The 16,007-nt window shown below is 51.9% G+C and overlaps 1 protein-coding gene across 1 annotated transcript in view; it reads left to right on the plus strand.

Annotated features, from left to right (window-relative positions):
* Window positions 1-4,079: 4,079 nt before the first annotated feature.
* Pgs1 (phosphatidylglycerophosphate synthase 1) overlaps window positions 4,080-16,007 on the plus strand; it is a 49,921-nt gene continuing 37,993 nt past the window's right edge. Inside the window, exons 1-5 of the mRNA XM_010618732.2 lie at window positions 4,080-4,210; window positions 5,161-5,264; window positions 7,090-7,211; window positions 8,618-8,749; window positions 9,250-9,326. Coding sequence (XP_010617034.1) covers window positions 4,080-4,210; window positions 5,161-5,264; window positions 7,090-7,211; window positions 8,618-8,749; window positions 9,250-9,326 — 566 coding nt within the window. The remainder of the gene's footprint in view (window positions 4,211-5,160; window positions 5,265-7,089; window positions 7,212-8,617; window positions 8,750-9,249; window positions 9,327-16,007) is intronic.

Here is a 16,007-nt window from a genome sequence, read left to right on the forward strand (position 1 = left end):
AGGGTCTCACTATGTAGTTTGGACTGACCTGGAACTCACTGTGTAGCCCAAGCTGGTCTGGAACTCACAGCGATCCTCCTGCCTCAGCCTCCCGAGTGCTGGGATTACAGGCGCGCACCACCATGCCCGGCTCCAAAATAAGATTTTTAAAGGGCTGTGGATGTGAAGCCCCTGGGCTCAATTCCTGGTACCACACACATAGAGGGGAAATGGTTCTGTTCGGCTGGATCCACAAACACAGCCTGGAGGTGGAGAGTGCAGAGCAGGGGCCAGGCAACACAGTGGTGATCTGTCCTTAGGGCTTGCTGGCTCCTGCAGCGGAGTCTCCCTGACTGCAGTCAGAGTTCTGGTTCTCACCCGGGAGAGTTCCGCGGCTGCAGTGACCACGCATTACTGGGCGGAGGACAGGGAGGACTCCCAGGGAATATCCCCGAGTTAATGGACCGGGAAAGTGCTTTGTAAATTACACAGCTCTGATAGAAGTCAAATTCATTCATCCGTTCCCCAATCCTCACTGAGTGCCTGCCTTCACCAGGCACAGGGCAGGCCCTGCGGGAAGACCAGCCAGATGCCCCAGAGGGGAGTGCCACGGAGGCTGAGGTAGCAACTGTGTCCCAGGAGGCCAGTGGGGGGGAGCAGCCCCGGAGCCCAGGAATCCAAGTCTGGTTGGAGAGGCTTGTTCTTCTGACACAGGTAAATCCTAAAACTACAGCAACAGCACAGGGCCGGGATTTGGGGTAGGGTCAGGTCAGCTCAGGGTGGGGCCAAGAGGGTAGCAGGCATTTGAAAGAGTAGAGGAGGGCCAGGGATAATGGTGCATGTTTGTAATTCTAGCCATTCAGGAAGCTGAGTCAGGAGAATCTCTGTGAATTCCAGGCCAGCTGTGGCTACATGGTGAGACCCTGCCTCAAACAAAACAAAAATACAACGAAAGAGCAGAGGAGGGGCTGGGCAGCTGGCATTCCCAGGGTTGCTCTGGTGGGGCCTAAAGATGGAGAAAGGCAGGGCAGGAGGTAAAAGGTGGCCAAAGCCAAGAGAGGTAGCACGTTTCTGTAATCCCAGCATTTTGGGAGACTGAGGCAGGAGGATGCAAGCTCAAGCCCAGATGGGCAATTGAGGGAGGCCTTGCTTCAAAATTTAAAAAGGGCTGGCAATGTAGCCTGGTGGGAATGCCCTGAGTTCAATCTCCTGTACTATAAAAAGATTGAAACAAACGAAAAGCTTGGTGTGCTGGTGCACACCTGTAATCTCAGCATTCAGGAGGCTGAGCCTGAGGCAGGAGGATCGCCATGAGTTGGAGGCCAGGCTGAACTACACTTCCAGACCCTGCCTCAAAACAAAAACAAAAACAAGAAAGAAAAGAAAAAGAAAACCAGGCCAAGTTCCCTACTGCTTCAGAAGATTGGCCTGCTCTCTGGAATAGCATCCTGTAGCTGTGTGACGTTAGGCAACTTACTTCACCAGCTGTGCCACAGGCTCACCATAGGCTGCACCACACTGACTTTTTCCTCCCTCCCCTCCCTTCCTCTACTCTGCTCTTCTTTTTCTTTTCTTTTCCTTCCTTCTCCTCTCTCTCTCTTTTTCCCTTCCTCCCCTCCCCCCTTTGTAGTTCAGGCTGGCCCTGAACTCACCATGTAGCCCAGGCTGGTCTCAAAGTCACAGCAATCCTCCTGCCTCAGCCTCCTCAGTGCTGGGATGACAGCATAAAATACCATGCCCAGCCAGTTCTCTTTTGTCTTCTTGAACCAAGGATTAATCACATAGCCTTGGGCCAGGGATTTAGCTCAGTGGTCCAGCCACCTGCCTCAAAAGTGAAAGATCTGGAGTTTGATTCTTGGTGGCACTTAGGAGGCTGAGGCAGGCAGATTCTGAGTTTGAGGCCAGCTTGGACTATGTAGCAAAACTCAGCCACAAAAAACATTAATTACTTGGATAGAGAAGCTGAGGGCCCGGGATTTAGCTCAGTGGTGCAGCCACCTGCCTCACAAGTACAAGGTCCTGAGTTTGATCCCTGGTACAAAAACAAAACAAAACAAAAAAAACCAAGAAAAACAAGAAGCCGAGGGCCTCAAGCACGCTGAGCATGAACTCTTACTGAGCCATATGCCCAGCCTCAGCTCTCACTGTCTAGAAAGCACTGAGGGGTCTGGAGAGAGGAGGAGAAGCAGCTTGGGCTACGAGGGCATGGATGTACCCCACTGTGTTTGGGGGAGTGGACAAGTGCTGCACAAGGTGCCTGCAGGAGGCTGCTGGCCTTCAAACCCCTGAACCAGCCACCCATTTTCCTTTGGCTTTCTAATTTCTCCTGGGGTTTCCCTTGCCGTGGAGAGAGACACAGCAGTGTGTGCCCTGGGAGTGCAGGGACTGTCAGCCTCCCTGCTCGAGGCAGCTTGACTTCCAGATGTGTGGGGCTCTCTGAGGGGTGCCACTTCCTCCAGGCCTAAGTTTTTCCTCTGAGATTTGTTGGACACTTCCTTGAAACTTTCTGGGCAGCCCTTTCCACACGAACCAAAATGCTCCCCCCACTGCCCTGCTCTCTTTCTGTGTTGCTGGGAATCGAACCTGGGGCTCCCCATGTGCTAGGCAGGTGCTCTACCATCAAGATGGATCTCCAGGGGCCAGAGATTTAGTTCAGTGGTGCCAGTGCCTGCCTGGCAAGTGCAAGGTCCCGAGTTCTGCAAAAGTTGGATCTATTTCTTTATTTAATTTATGGTACTGAGGATTGAACCCAGGGGGTACTGAGCCCAATCCTTATCTTATTCTGAGACAGGATCTCCCTAAATTGTCCAGGCTGGCCTTCGATGTTAGATCCTCCTGCTTCAGCCTCTCAAGTAGCTGGGAGACCTGGCTGAAAGGTTTCCAGAGACGCTCAACAACGAGGCCACACACACACACACACACACACACACACACACCCCAGAGGTCCGACTGGAGATTTTATTCAGGAAGCAGGAGCAGAGAGGTAGAAGGGGCGGAAGAACAAACAAGGGCAGGTCCTTTTATTACTTTTGGGCTAAGCTATTGATTATTAATGAGGTGTGGGCTGCTTCTAACCTATCACAGGCCAGGTTGCTTTTATGGGTCCAGCCCTGCAGACACAGGTTTCAACTTCTCTGGACCACTGTGGCCTTGGGGGGAGGGAAACCAGAGATAAGGGTTATGAGGTCATTTTAGGAGTCAAGAAGTACCCGGAGAATGCAGCCTGTGAGGCGGCATCACAGCGCACTTTAACATAATCAATTCCCTAAAGCTGGCTTGCTTTATTTATTTATTTATTTATTTATTTATTTATTTATTTATTTATTGGTACTGGGGATCAAACTCAGGACCTTGCACTTGAGAGGCAGGTGCAGTGCCACTGAGCTAAATTCCCTGGCCCCTGGCTTTATTTTTTCATTCTGTGTCAAGGTCTCATTAAATTACCCAGGCTGGCCTCGAACTGATGATCCTCTTGCTTCAGACTCCACAAAAGAGACTTACTTTCTCTGTAATCCTGGAGCCTGGTACATAGAAGTGCTCCCTGGGTCTGCTTTCCATCCTGGTGCCATGTCACAACCTGCTTTCTTGGGGAGCAGCCTCTGGCTTCTCCCTGCAGGGCTCAGGAACAGCTACCCAGATAGGACGGAGGGAGGGGGTTCTGGGAAGCCACCGGTGGTTCGCTGCTGATCTGAAGACAAACACGCTGGAGGAGTGGGAGGGGACACTCGGAGCAATGCAGGGTGCATTTCCAGGAACCCACTTCCAGGCCAGGACCGGAGTGGAGAGATGCAAGACCTGGGACAGAGGTGGTCCTGCCGCGTCTCAGCTCCCCAATGGGCCCAGTGGCTCTATGGTGGGAAAGAGCGCTTTCCAGGTTGGGCCCTTTGGCTCCGTCCCACTGTTTTCCCGTCTGGAGATTTAGGAGACCGGCCTTTTCCTAATCGCTCCCTTTACAGACCTTCTGTGAAGTAGGAACCCCATTTCCAGGCAAAGGTGCTTGCTTGGTCATAAAGATAATCACTCACGCTACAGGGGAAGTACAGAGTGGTTTCAGCCTCCACTCACATGACGGGCGCTGCGCGCTTCCCCAAACCTCACAGATGGGCAGGAACCCCGGCAGCCCAAGGGCTCACCGGAAGCGGGCACTGCTGGGCGAGCACCGGGCGCCGTTCTTTGGGCTGGCCGGGGAGAGCGCTGAGATTGCCAGGGCGGCCCCATCCGCAGCCCGAGGGTGAGAAGACCGGCCTCAGACCACAGCACTGCTCGGCTGACCCTGGGCTCCCTCAGGCAGGAGGAGGTGGCCGGCCACACACTGGTCCCCCTGCCTCAAGCATGTCTGCAGTCTGCAGCCCCTTGGGCACACGGAGAGGGACAACAAAATCTGGTTCCTTCCGCTGGGAGCTTCTCGTCCTCTTCTCGGCTCGCGTCTCACCAAGATGCCCAAGCGAGGACCTGTGGCTCCCCCAGGGCTGAGGTCCACCCTGATCTCTCTCCCTTTCCTGCTCGAGACAAACCCAAAGGGCGGGCCGGGGAGGCAGGGACAATGGCCTGAGGTCGGGAAGCGCTGTTCCAGTTTGCGGGCCTTTGTTCTTGCCGGGAGGGGCTGCGGAGCTAATGAAAAGGTTTGCGGCAATGGGAGAGTCCTTTCAAGCCTGACATTCCAGGCCCAGCCGGCCTCTGGCATTTCCCAGAAATCTGCTGAGGAGGGGAGGGGAAAGAAAACACTTTACCCACCCACTCACCCACGGGCTTCTCAGATTCCTGGTGCCCTCTGGAGATTGGGTTGGCCGGGACCCCTGCTCCCGGCCGTTCCTCCACCCTCTGGGGCCTGCTGAGGGCTGACAGAGGTGACTTTGGGCGATTGGAGGAGGGCGCCCAGAGGGTGGAGAAGGGGGACCCTCCCACCCCATCCGAGAAGAATCCCAGTTTGGTTCAAGCTCTGCGTTGGGGGTGGGGAGTGGGGGTGGTCAGCTGTCAGCCGGTTTCGGCCAGTCATCTCTTCTGACCCTAAACCAACAAGGCCTGCTCTGTCCGGGGCTGGGGCAGGAAAAGTTTCTGTTTGCCCAGAAGCCCCTGCTGGGCGGTACCTGCCCTGCCCTAAGGAATGGACCCCAGGGTAGCTGAGCAGTTCTGGGAAGCGGAGCTGTGGTGAACCCTCTGGCCGTGTGCCGACACTTGAAGTGGCAGTGCCCAGGAGGAGAGTCCAGCCCGGGAGGGTGAGGAGGTACAGCCGGGTGTGGGAGCCGAGCCTCCGGGATGCCCTGGGCCCCAGCGGTGGAGGCCAGGTATGGGCAGCAATCTGCTGGTTCTTCCACAACTGCTGGCTGCTGGCTGCCCCCTCTCAGCCATGTGCCCCGCCTCACCCCAGGTCCCTGGGTCATCAGCCTGCCCACAGCTGGACCCAGCCATCCTCCTGAGCCCCCATCCTCCGGCCACCCTCATCTGGAAGCACACACTGGCACATACTCCGTCATCCTCTGGTGCTTCAGCAAGTTAATGGGGAAAAGGATAGATGCTCTGCTCCTGAGGTCCCAAGTCAGCCCCCGTGGTGCAGAGGTAGATGGGAAGGAGAGGGGTTGGAGCTCCATCGAGAACAGAGGTGGGAGCTGGAGATTTAGCTTAGTGGTTCGGAAGCCCAAGGACCTGAGTTTGATCTCCAGTTCCAAAAAAAAAGCAGAGGTGGGAACCTAAAGAGTGACCTTTCCTTCTACGGCGCTTGACCTGCCTCAGCCTCCCAAGTGTGGGGACTACAGGTGTGCACAACTGTAGCCGGCTCTGGTTCTGTTTTTTTTTTTTTCTTTCTTTTTTTGGTACCAGGGACCTTGCGCTCTCGAGGGGCAGGTGGCAGAACCAATTCCCAGTCCTCTGGTTCTGTTTCTTAACCCAGGGTGCATCCCCAGGATCTCAAAACCCCACTAAAGCCCCCCACCCAAAAATCACGAGCAAAATCCTAGTGGCAGCCCAGCTCCCTGGGGGAGGCAAGAGCCGCCTGGGTCTACTTCTAGCCCTGTGACACTTACAAATGAAATCATTAGTTCATTGTTCATTCCTTGAATAGATGTTGTTGAGCATCTCCTGTGTGTCAGAGATTGAGCTAGGTGCCAGAAATTAATTGATCACATACCTCAGATGCGTTTCTCTCTTCTCTCTCTCTCTCTCTCTCTTTCCCCTCCCCTCCCTTTTATATCAGGAATTGAACTCAGGACCTTGCACTCGCAAGGCAGGCGGTGTTACCATTGAGCTAAATCCTCTGCCCGTCTTTCTTTCTTTTGAGACAAAGTCTTGACTAAATTGCCCAGGCTGGACTCAAACTTGTGATCCTCCACCTCAGCCTCCCAAAATGCTAGGGTTACAGGTGTGCGCCACCTTGCCCATTTGAGTTCAGATTCTTTCTGGAAGATTCTCACACAATTGACATCTACATTGATGAATTTGACTGTGCTAGAGGAAAGGGGAAAGAAAAAAGATGTGCTGTGTACCAATTCTCCAATGCATGTAATCATTATGTACTACAGACATGGACTGGTAAAAATAAGAATAAAAAAAGAACTTGACTCTGCTGAGCATTCTGAAGTCCCAGGTAGCTGGTTGTGGTAGTGCCTGCCTGTAATTCTAGTACTGAGGAAGGCTGAGGCAGGAAGATTTCAAGCTTGAGTGCTTACCTGGGCAATTTAGTGAGACCTCCTCTCAAAATAAGAGATAAAAAAGACAGAGTAGCTGAGTGTGGTGGCTCACACCTGTAATCCCAGCATTTGGGAGGCTGAGGCAGGAAGATTGTAGTGAGTCGAGGCCAACCCTGGATTACATCGTGAGACTCTGTCTAAATAAATAAATAAATAAACAAGCCAGCAAAGAAAGAAGGGCTGAGGGTATAGTTCAGTGCAAAGGGTTCAAACCTCAGTACCGCAAAATAGAAGGAAAAGCTCCCAGAGTTGGGCAACTTGATCTGTTGGAAGGCTATGGGGGAGGTTCCTTAGGAAGTGACAGAGAAAGGGTGAGGGCAAGTTGAGGACCGAGACACCTCACCTGGACCACGTCTCCCAGCCAGAGGGTGGCAGGGCTCAGGCCGGGTCCCAGGCACACTGCCCTGACTCCTCCTGGCTTTCCCAGGAGAGCTTCTCCCTCCTCCCACCCCGCTATTCCTGGTCACCAGGTTGCACAGGCCGGCCAGTGGAGACCTGGAGGTGGCCAGGCCGGGAGGGCCTGCCCCAGAGAAGGTGCACTGCGGCCCGGTGCCCAGGGCTCTGCTGCCCGCTCCCTCCCACCTGCAAGGCCTGGGCTCCCCACATCAGGGTTGTGGCCAAAGCCGCAGATGAAGGAGCAGAGGTGGTGGGATCCTGCCCCACAGGGGGTGGGTGGGGCGCTTCCAGAGCTGTGGGAAATGCTGTTTGCACATAGGTGAGAAGGCCCCGGTGGATCCCTCGAGAGGCAGAGTCCTGGAGCCAGGCTTTGCTCTCCTGTTGTCTGCCTTCCTGTAGCACCTGCAGCCCCTTTCACAGCACAGAAGCCCTTCACGAAGGAGCGTGGGCCCTGAGGCTGAGCCAGCCCAGGTGTGCACTGGCTGGTCCACGCAGGATTTTATTTTATTTATTTTATTTTTTTTTCAGAATTTTAAAAGAGGGCAGGGGCTAGATGTGGTGCTCACGCCTGTGATTCAGTACTCTGGGAGGTTGAGGCAAGAGGATTGCAGGTTTGATCCCAGCCTAGATCCTGTCTCAAAATGAGAGCAGTGTAAAGGCCCTATGTTCAAACCCCAGCACCTCAAAAATGGGGGCTGAGAATGTAGCTCAATTTTAGGGCACTTTCGGAGCATGTGCAAGGGTAGGGGACCCAGGGTTCAAGCCCCACCACTGTAAATGAAGCAATAGGAGGGCCAGGAATTTAGCTTAGTGGTTCCACTGCCTGCCTCAAAAGCACAAGTGCAAGGTCCCCAGTTTGATCTCAGGTACCAAAAACAAACAAACAAACAAACAATAGGGCTGGGGATTTGGCTCAGTGGCACCACACCTGCCTGGCAAGCACAAGGTCCTGGGTTCGATACCTGGTACAGGGGAAAAATAAATAAATAAAACAATAAAAGTCTCTCAAGTTATTTTCATTTTTTGCGGTACCGGGAATCAAACTCAGAACTTTGCACTTGCCAGGCAGGTGCGGTGCCACCGAGCTACGTCCCTATCCCCAACTTTTCTTTGTACTGGGGGGTTGAACCCAGAGGTACTCTACCAGGGAGCCACAGCCATCAACCTTTTTTGTTTTTTGAGACAGGGTCTAACTAAATTGTCCAGGCTGGGCTTGAATTTGTAATCCTCCTGCTTCAGCCTCTCAAGTGACTGGAATTACAGGCATGAATCACCGTACCCAGCTTAAAAAGATGTTTGAGAAATTAAAAATCTGGAAATTTCATCCCCACACCTGAATGTGGGCTTTTATGGAAAAACTGGGCACTTTGGCCACATTCTGGGTCCTTGATGGCCTTCATGTGGGGCCCGGAGGGGCAGCTCAGCACAGCTCCTGCCTCCCTCCCTTCCTCTGTCAGGACCTTTGCGTTGCATCACAGCTCAGCCTGGCCTCCCCCTGGTCTTAGGCTAAAGGGCAAGACTTTTGTGGACTTATTTTGAGCCCCTTTGCTAAATTCCAGGAGACTGCCAATAAATCAGGCCTGACCCAGAAGGAGAGATCAGAGCAGGCCTGTCGGATTCGTCCCCTGCTCAAGCAGACTGGTCCTAAGGAGAGCCCTCGCCAGCCCTGTGCCTCTGGCTTCTGCTTCACGGTGGGGCTGGGCAGGGAGATGGCAGGGTGGCACGGTGGCGTCCTGCAGAGGAGCCCTCCAAATCCTCACAGGGTCTGGGCGCCTGAGATTCCCTGGGACATAAGCAGCCATGGGCTGCCTGCAGCTCCTCGCTGGGGTGGCGCTGGCTGCTGGCCACACCACAAGGGGCTGAGAATCCCCGGAAACTGAGAGCTGCATTTATCCTCGCGTTGACAGAGAAACAAACCAGGATGCTCCGCCCGGGAGGCATTTCCAGAAATTTGGGTTCTGGCTTCGTGTTGATCAAATGCCAGAAAGTCCTGGGCTTCTCTGTGGTCAGGAAGCCATTGAGCAATAGGTGTTTTGTTTTGCTGATGACAAGGTTTTCGACATTGACAAGTTTCAACGATAAGTTGAAAGGAAGACCTTGACCAGCTCCCACCCTGCCAGGAGGTTACCGATTTTGAGCTTCGGGGCTGAGCAAATTTGTTTCAGCTGCTCCGGGTGCCTGCATCTCCTAGGGACCCAGCTCCTGGTCCCTGAAGACCTCATCTCTACCGGTTTTAGGGCCACCCAGGGCTGGCAGCGAATACGCCAGGTACATAGGGGTTACAGACTGCTTCTGTCAGTAATGAAGTCTTCTAAGGAAGACAGCCAGGCTCATTCTCCTGGCGCTTGCACTGAGTTGAATAGTTGTCATCAAGACCATTTGGCTTGCAGGGTAAAATACTTGCTAATTGGCCCTTCAGGAGAATGAGAATGATGCTGGTAGGGAGCCAATTTACAGGAGACCCTGGAGAAAGAAAAACAGAGAGAGAGAGAGAGAGAGAGAGAGAGAGAGAGGAAGGGAAAGGAAAAGCCAACTCAGACCCTGTCTCAAAACAAAGTGAAAAGGGCTAGATGTGTGGCTCAGTGGTGGAGCTCTTGTCTAGCATGTGTGAGGCCCTGGGTTCCAGCTGCCTCCAGCACCTGACTGCAGAGACCGGAAGGGGAGGAAGAGGGATGCAGGAGGGAGAGGGGAGCGTGCCGACCCCTGCTTGGAGGGAACAGAGGCTGCCCTGATGCCAGGTAGAGCTGTGGTACCAGCCTAGTCAGGGAGCAAGACCTGGGAGCCTGAAGGCAAGAAAAGGGCCGAGGTGTGAGAGAAGACCAAGGGCTCGCATGAGCCAGCCCTAAAGGTGGGCCCCAGCCTGGAGGTCTGCAAACAGCATATCAGAAAGGTCCCCAGGAGGCTGAGCCATTGTTGCCTGACAGTAGTGGGAGAGTAAACTGATGTCTCTCTCCTCACCTAGAGGTGGGGCCGCCAGAGCTCAGCCCCCTCTGGGAGCTTGGTGAGCACACGGGTCTCTGTCTCTCTCACACTTTCTTCTGAGAATGGATCCCAGGGACACTTTAACACTGACCTACATCCCCAGAAACCTTGTTTAATTTTAAATTAATATTCATTTATTCATATTTGAAACAGGGTCTCACTGTGTAGCCCAGGCTGGTCTCGAACGCTCAGAGATCCTTCTGCCTCAGCCTCCCAAGGGCTGTGATTACAAGTGTGCATGCACCACCACGACTGATCGGCATTTTTTTTTTTTTTTTTGGTACTGGGTATCAAACTTATGTCCTTGTGCTTGTGAGGCAGGCTGCAGAACCACTGAGCTAAATGAAATGCCTGGCCCTGATCAGCAATTTTATTTTTTATTTTGGTACAGGATCTGGCTAACCTGCCTATATTGGGCTTGAACTTGTAATTCTCCTGCCTCTGCCTCCCAGAGTGTTGGGATTACAGGTGTGTGTCACTATACCTGGTTTAGGGAGTTACATTCTGCTGGGGACAGGGAAAAAAAATACACTAAACCAAGAAATGCGATTAGATTGTGGTGAGTAACAGAAGGAAAACAAACTCCTTTCCTAGGCAGAAAATAAAAATTCTGGGTTAGGAAGTTGCTTCTAGGCCCTTGGGAGGCTGAGGCAGGAGGATCACCACAGATTTGACCAGCTTGGGCTACATAGTGAGTTCAAGGGCAGCCTGAACTACAATGTGAGCCCCCCCCCCGCACCCAAAGAGGCCAAATAAAAGGTTCCAAGGAGTTTGAGGGGTGAGAAGGTCGGGCTGGTGGAGCTGGGCACTGAGCAGGAACGGAAAGGAGGGCAAAGGCCCAAGGTGGGTTTCCCCACCCTTAGTGTCCAGGCCCTGTTCCCTACCCGCCAGCCGCAGGTCCCCAGAACAGCTGGTGAGCCCGGGACCCAGAGGCCCACATTTGTGAAGGCAGGAGGTGGCTGCTCGGCCTCTTCATCCCCTTTTATTTATAAGTTTTGCAGTGTTAGGGATCAAACGCAGGGCCTCCCACCTGCTAGGCAAGTGCTCTACCTCTGAGCCACACCTCTTTTTAAAAACTGTTATTATTTTTTAATATGAGGTATTGAACCCAGGGCCTTTGCACTGAGCTACATCCTCAGCCCTTTTGTTTGTTTGTTTGTTTTTGTTTGGTACCAGGGATTGAACTCGGGTCCTTGCGCTTGCAAGGCAGGCCACCGAACCGCTGAGCTAAATCCCGGGCACCTCCTCAGCCCTTTTTTATTTTCTGTTCTGAGAGAGTCTTGTTAAATTCCTAAGTTGTCAGGCTGGGGATGTAGCTCAGTGGTGCTGCTGCCTGCCTCGCAAACACAAGATTCTGAGTAAAAAAAAAAAAAAAAAAAAAAAAAAAATCCTAAATTGTTCAGGCTGAGCTCCAACTTTTGAACCTTCTGCCTCAGCCTTCCAGAATGCTGAGATTAGAGGTGTAAGTCATAATGCCTGGTTTCTAGCTCTTTTTATTATGTTTTATTTTGAGACAAGGTCTAAGTAAGTTGCCAGGCTGGTCTCAATCCTGATCTGCCTGCCTCAGCCTCCCAGGCAGCTGAAATTTCAAATGTGAGATACTGAGCCCAGGAGTGTGTGTGTGTGTGTGTGTGTGTGTGTGTGTGTGTGTGCGCACGCGCATGCCTGCGTGTATAATTATTAAATCATGACCCTAAACTGGGTATGATGATGCATATCTGTAATCCCAGAACTCTGGGAGGCTGAAGCAGGAGAATTGTAAGTTTGAGTCCAGCCTGGACAATTTAATGAGATCCTACCATCAATCAATCAATCAATCAATGGGCTGGAGATGCAGCTTATTGCAAAGGCCCCACTCAAAATAAGAGTCTTATGGCAGGATTCATTAGGTTGATCTGAAATGAAAGGCCTCAGTAGAGAAAGACAAAACAGATTATTTTCTTTGATTTTGTTTTTTGAGACAGGGTCTTACTATGTAGTCCAGGGAGGCTTGAACTCACTGTGTAGCCAAGGCTGGCCTTGAACTTGAAGCAATCCTCCTGCCTCAGCCTCCCAAGTGCTTGGGAGCTGGGCCCAGTGGCTAGTGCTAGGCATGCTGCTGGGACTGGCCACTTTGTCTTCCTCTCAGATTTGCTAGCAGCTCTATGTCTGGGCGAGACCCTTGCTCCCAAGACAGCCGGGAGAGGAGCATGGTTTTCAGTTCATGGAGTGAATCACAGACAGCGAGGCACAGGCCCTCGGCTCAGGATTTCCTGGTGCTTCCTGCCTGGGACAGCAGAGTGCTCTTCAGAGCAGCGGCCCCCCAGTCCCTGACGTCAACTCTGCTCCTGAAGAATGGGTTTCCTTTTCCGTTTGGGAAGACGTTGTGTCTGTCATCAGTCCTATCGCCCCATCTTTCTCAACCTGGCACCTCCTGTTTGGGAAAGAGAGGCAGCGGGTGTGGGGGCAGGAGCATGAGCAGGACTAGGAAGATGGACCTCGCAGTCACCAGGCCGCGGAGAGGGCAACGCCTGCTGCCCCAGGGTCCTCAGGATGTGTATGCAGAAATCCCGCCAGCATGAGGGTCTGTGCCAGGCAGTGAGCCCTCCACATAGCTTTGGGGATCAGGAGTGTCCCGGGAGCTCCCTCAGCCACTGTGTTATGTGCAATCATCTGGTCTCCTACTCCTTCTTTGCCATCCAGCTCAGATGAGACCGAGACCTCCTGGCAAAGAATGGCTGGTTATTATGGCACACGCCTGTAATACCAGCTCTCGGGAGGCTGAGGCAGGAGGATTGTCTTGAATTTGAGGCCAGCCTTTGCTACATGGTGAGTTCAAGGCCATCCTGGATTACGCAGTGAGACCTTGTCTCAAAAACGAAAGTTCAGCCTCTGAAAGCCATTATCTAAATTTTGGAAACCTGTGATGTGTGTATTCAGGGACAAGGCCACGGTTACTTCACTTAGTTATGGCTCTGCCTGTTTCACACTAGCCCTGAAAACCAGAGGCTGGTGGTGTCACAGGGCCTGGGCCATTCTTTGTTGTTTTTTGTGGGTTTGTTTGTTTTTTTGTGACAGGGTCAGGCTGGCCATGAACTCACTATATAGCCTTGGCTGGCTTCACACTCGTGATGATGCTCCTGCCTCAGCCTGCTCAGTGCTAAGATCCCAGGTGCGCACCATCATGCTATCATTGTTCCTTGTTGTTTGTGTGTGATGTAAATACTTATTGGTTTAACTTGTCATGCTGTCAACATAGCTGTCTGTGTTACAATTCAGTGTAGACTGGAAACTCCCAGGGAGAATTTACTGCTCTCTTCATGCAGCAGTAAACCACAGTCAAAAGAAGCTTCCAGCTCCGCTCAGTAGGATCAGGGTGCTCCCACAGGTCACGTGGTGCTCACCATGCAAGGGGACAGAGCAGCCATTCAGCCACGTGCCAGCCACCCTGCAGAGCTGGAACACGCCACGGATGGTCTCATCTCAGTTACTGGAAGTTAGGAAATTCGATGATTCACCATTTCTAACTAGGAAGAGTTGAATCAAATCCCACCCAGTATTTGTAAAAGTATGTAAACTTGAAAGAAAAAAAATTTAGAATAAAACAATTTTTTTTTTTTTCTCAGGAGGCAGGGTCTTTCTATGTAGCCCAGGCTGGCCTTGAACTCATGGCGATCCTCCTGTCTCAGTCTCCCAAGTGCTGGAATTACAGGCGTGTGCTACTATACCTGGCTACTTAAAAAAGACAATTTAAAACCAATCTGAAATATTTATAGGATGTAAACAATTTGGAAACTCTTAAATAGCATCAAATAATCAATGTTAACCAGTCATGGTGGTGCACACTTGTAATCTCAGCTACTAGGGAATCTGAGGTAAGAGGATCATAAGTTCCAGGCCAGCTGGGCTTTAGCCATACCCTTTCTCAAAATGAAAAAATAAAAAGGGCTGAGAGATATAGACTAAACTCTCTAGGTCCAATCTTGGTACCAAAAAAAAAAAAAAGTTGGTGTATTGCTGTCTGTATTAATTTTTTTTTTGTTGGTTTTTTGAGACAGGGTCTCACTATGTAGTTGAGACTGACCTGGAACTCACAATGTAGACCAGGCTGGTTTCAAACTCACAGCGATCCTCCAATCCTCCTGCCTCAGCCTCCTGAGTGCTGGGATTATAGACGTGCGCCACCATGCCCGGCATGTACTTATTCTAATTTTTTTTTTTTTTTGAGACACCCTCTTACTATGCATGTAGTTCAGGCTGGTCTTGAACCTGTGGTGATCTTCCTGCCTCAGCCTCCTGAGGGCTGAGATTACAGGTATATGCCACCATGCCCAATTACTCATTCTAATTTTTAACAAAAATGAGATAATCTGCACACTATTCTTTAGTAATTTGGCTCTGTGCGCATGCGTGTGTGTGTGTGTGTGTGTGTGTGTGTGTGTGTGTGTGTCTCTTACTGGGCATTGAAATCTGGACCTTCACTCTGGGCTACATCTCAGCCAGCCCTTTTTATTTTTAATTTTGAGGTGGGGGGGCTTACAAAGTTGCCCAGGTTGGGCTTGAACTTGCATTTCTCCTGCAGCACGTTGGGATTACAGGTGTGCATCACAATGCCCTCTCACTATGTAGCCCAGGCTGGACTTGCTATCTTCCTGCCTTTGTCCCCAGAGTGCTGTAATTACGGGAGTGCACCCAGGCACTGACTAGTAATTTGGCTTTTATATGTAATGTCATGAGACATTCTTCTAAAACATCATTTTTTGTGGAGGTTCAGGACTTCTAATACGTCTGTGTACCACTGTTTATTTAACCCTGTGGAGCTGCTTCCAGTTTTGAGATCATGAAAAATGCTGACATGAACATTCTTGTAGGGACGATGTGTAATTAATTTCCTTAGGGTAACTTGGTGGATATGGAATTCAGAATGTTGTTTTCAGTGGGACCATATCATTTTAACCTCACAACACCCCTGGGAGGAGTAGGATGATTATATTTTACAGCTTTTCCAGTTTTCAAGTCCCAGCTTATGTGAGCCAGCCAGGAATACAGAACAGAGTTCATCTCTTCTGCCTGTCAGAATACAAGGTTTTCCTTTTCCTTTTTCGTGCTGGGTACAGAACCAGGGCCTCCTGCGTGCTAGGCAAGTCCTCTACTGTAGGGCTACATCCCTGGCCCCGCCCTTTTAAAAGTGACCTGTACAAAATGTTTTTGTTTACAGGCATGTACGTCTCCAGCTTATTTAGCACAGAACTGTGCATTCCCAGGGGCCAGGGCTGGTCGGGTATGGGGCACAAGAGGGTGCCAGGTGCGTCATTCCTCTCACAGAGATGTGTTCAGGCCACTTTGTGTCCTAGAGCTGTAGGTGCTGGCGCGAAGGTGAAAAATGCGCGCACACACACACACACACACACACACACACACACACACACACACACACACACAGTCCCAAGTCTGGTGAGAGCTTTCCAAGGATCTGAATACGTCTCCAGCTTATTTAGCACAGAACTGTGCATTCCCAGGGGCCAGGGCTCGTCGGGTATGGGGCACAAGAGGGTGCCAGGTGCGTCATTCCTCTGTGCCCTAGAGCTGTAGGTGCTGGCGCGAAGGTGAAAAATGTGCGCGCGCGCACACACACACACACACACACACACACAGTCCCAAGTCTGGTGAGAGCTTTCCAAGGATCTGTGCATCTTGCTGGCCAGTGACACGGCCCTATAAAGGTAGCACCACGGGTACGTTGCACAAGTCTAACACAACTCATCAAGTCCAGCTTGACGAGTGGGGCAGCCCCGTGGCACGAGGGCCCTGGGCGCACTCACCCTCCAGTGGGGCCTCCAAGGCTAGCCGGCCCCAGGTGGAGAGGTACCGAGTCGGCGCGAACCCCAAACTAGGCGGCCTGCGTCTGCGCACTGCCGCTGTCCGCGCTTGAGTTCTCAATAAAGTTCGCGCGCGCCGGAAGCGGAAGCGGCGAGTCTCCATGGCGGC

The sequence above is a fragment of the Fukomys damarensis genome, unplaced genomic scaffold, assembly GCF_012274545.1.
Source record: "Fukomys damarensis isolate Sample0158 unplaced genomic scaffold, DMR_v1.0_HiC HiC_scaffold_23, whole genome shotgun sequence".
Lineage (NCBI taxonomy): Eukaryota > Metazoa > Chordata > Mammalia > Rodentia > Bathyergidae > Fukomys > Fukomys damarensis.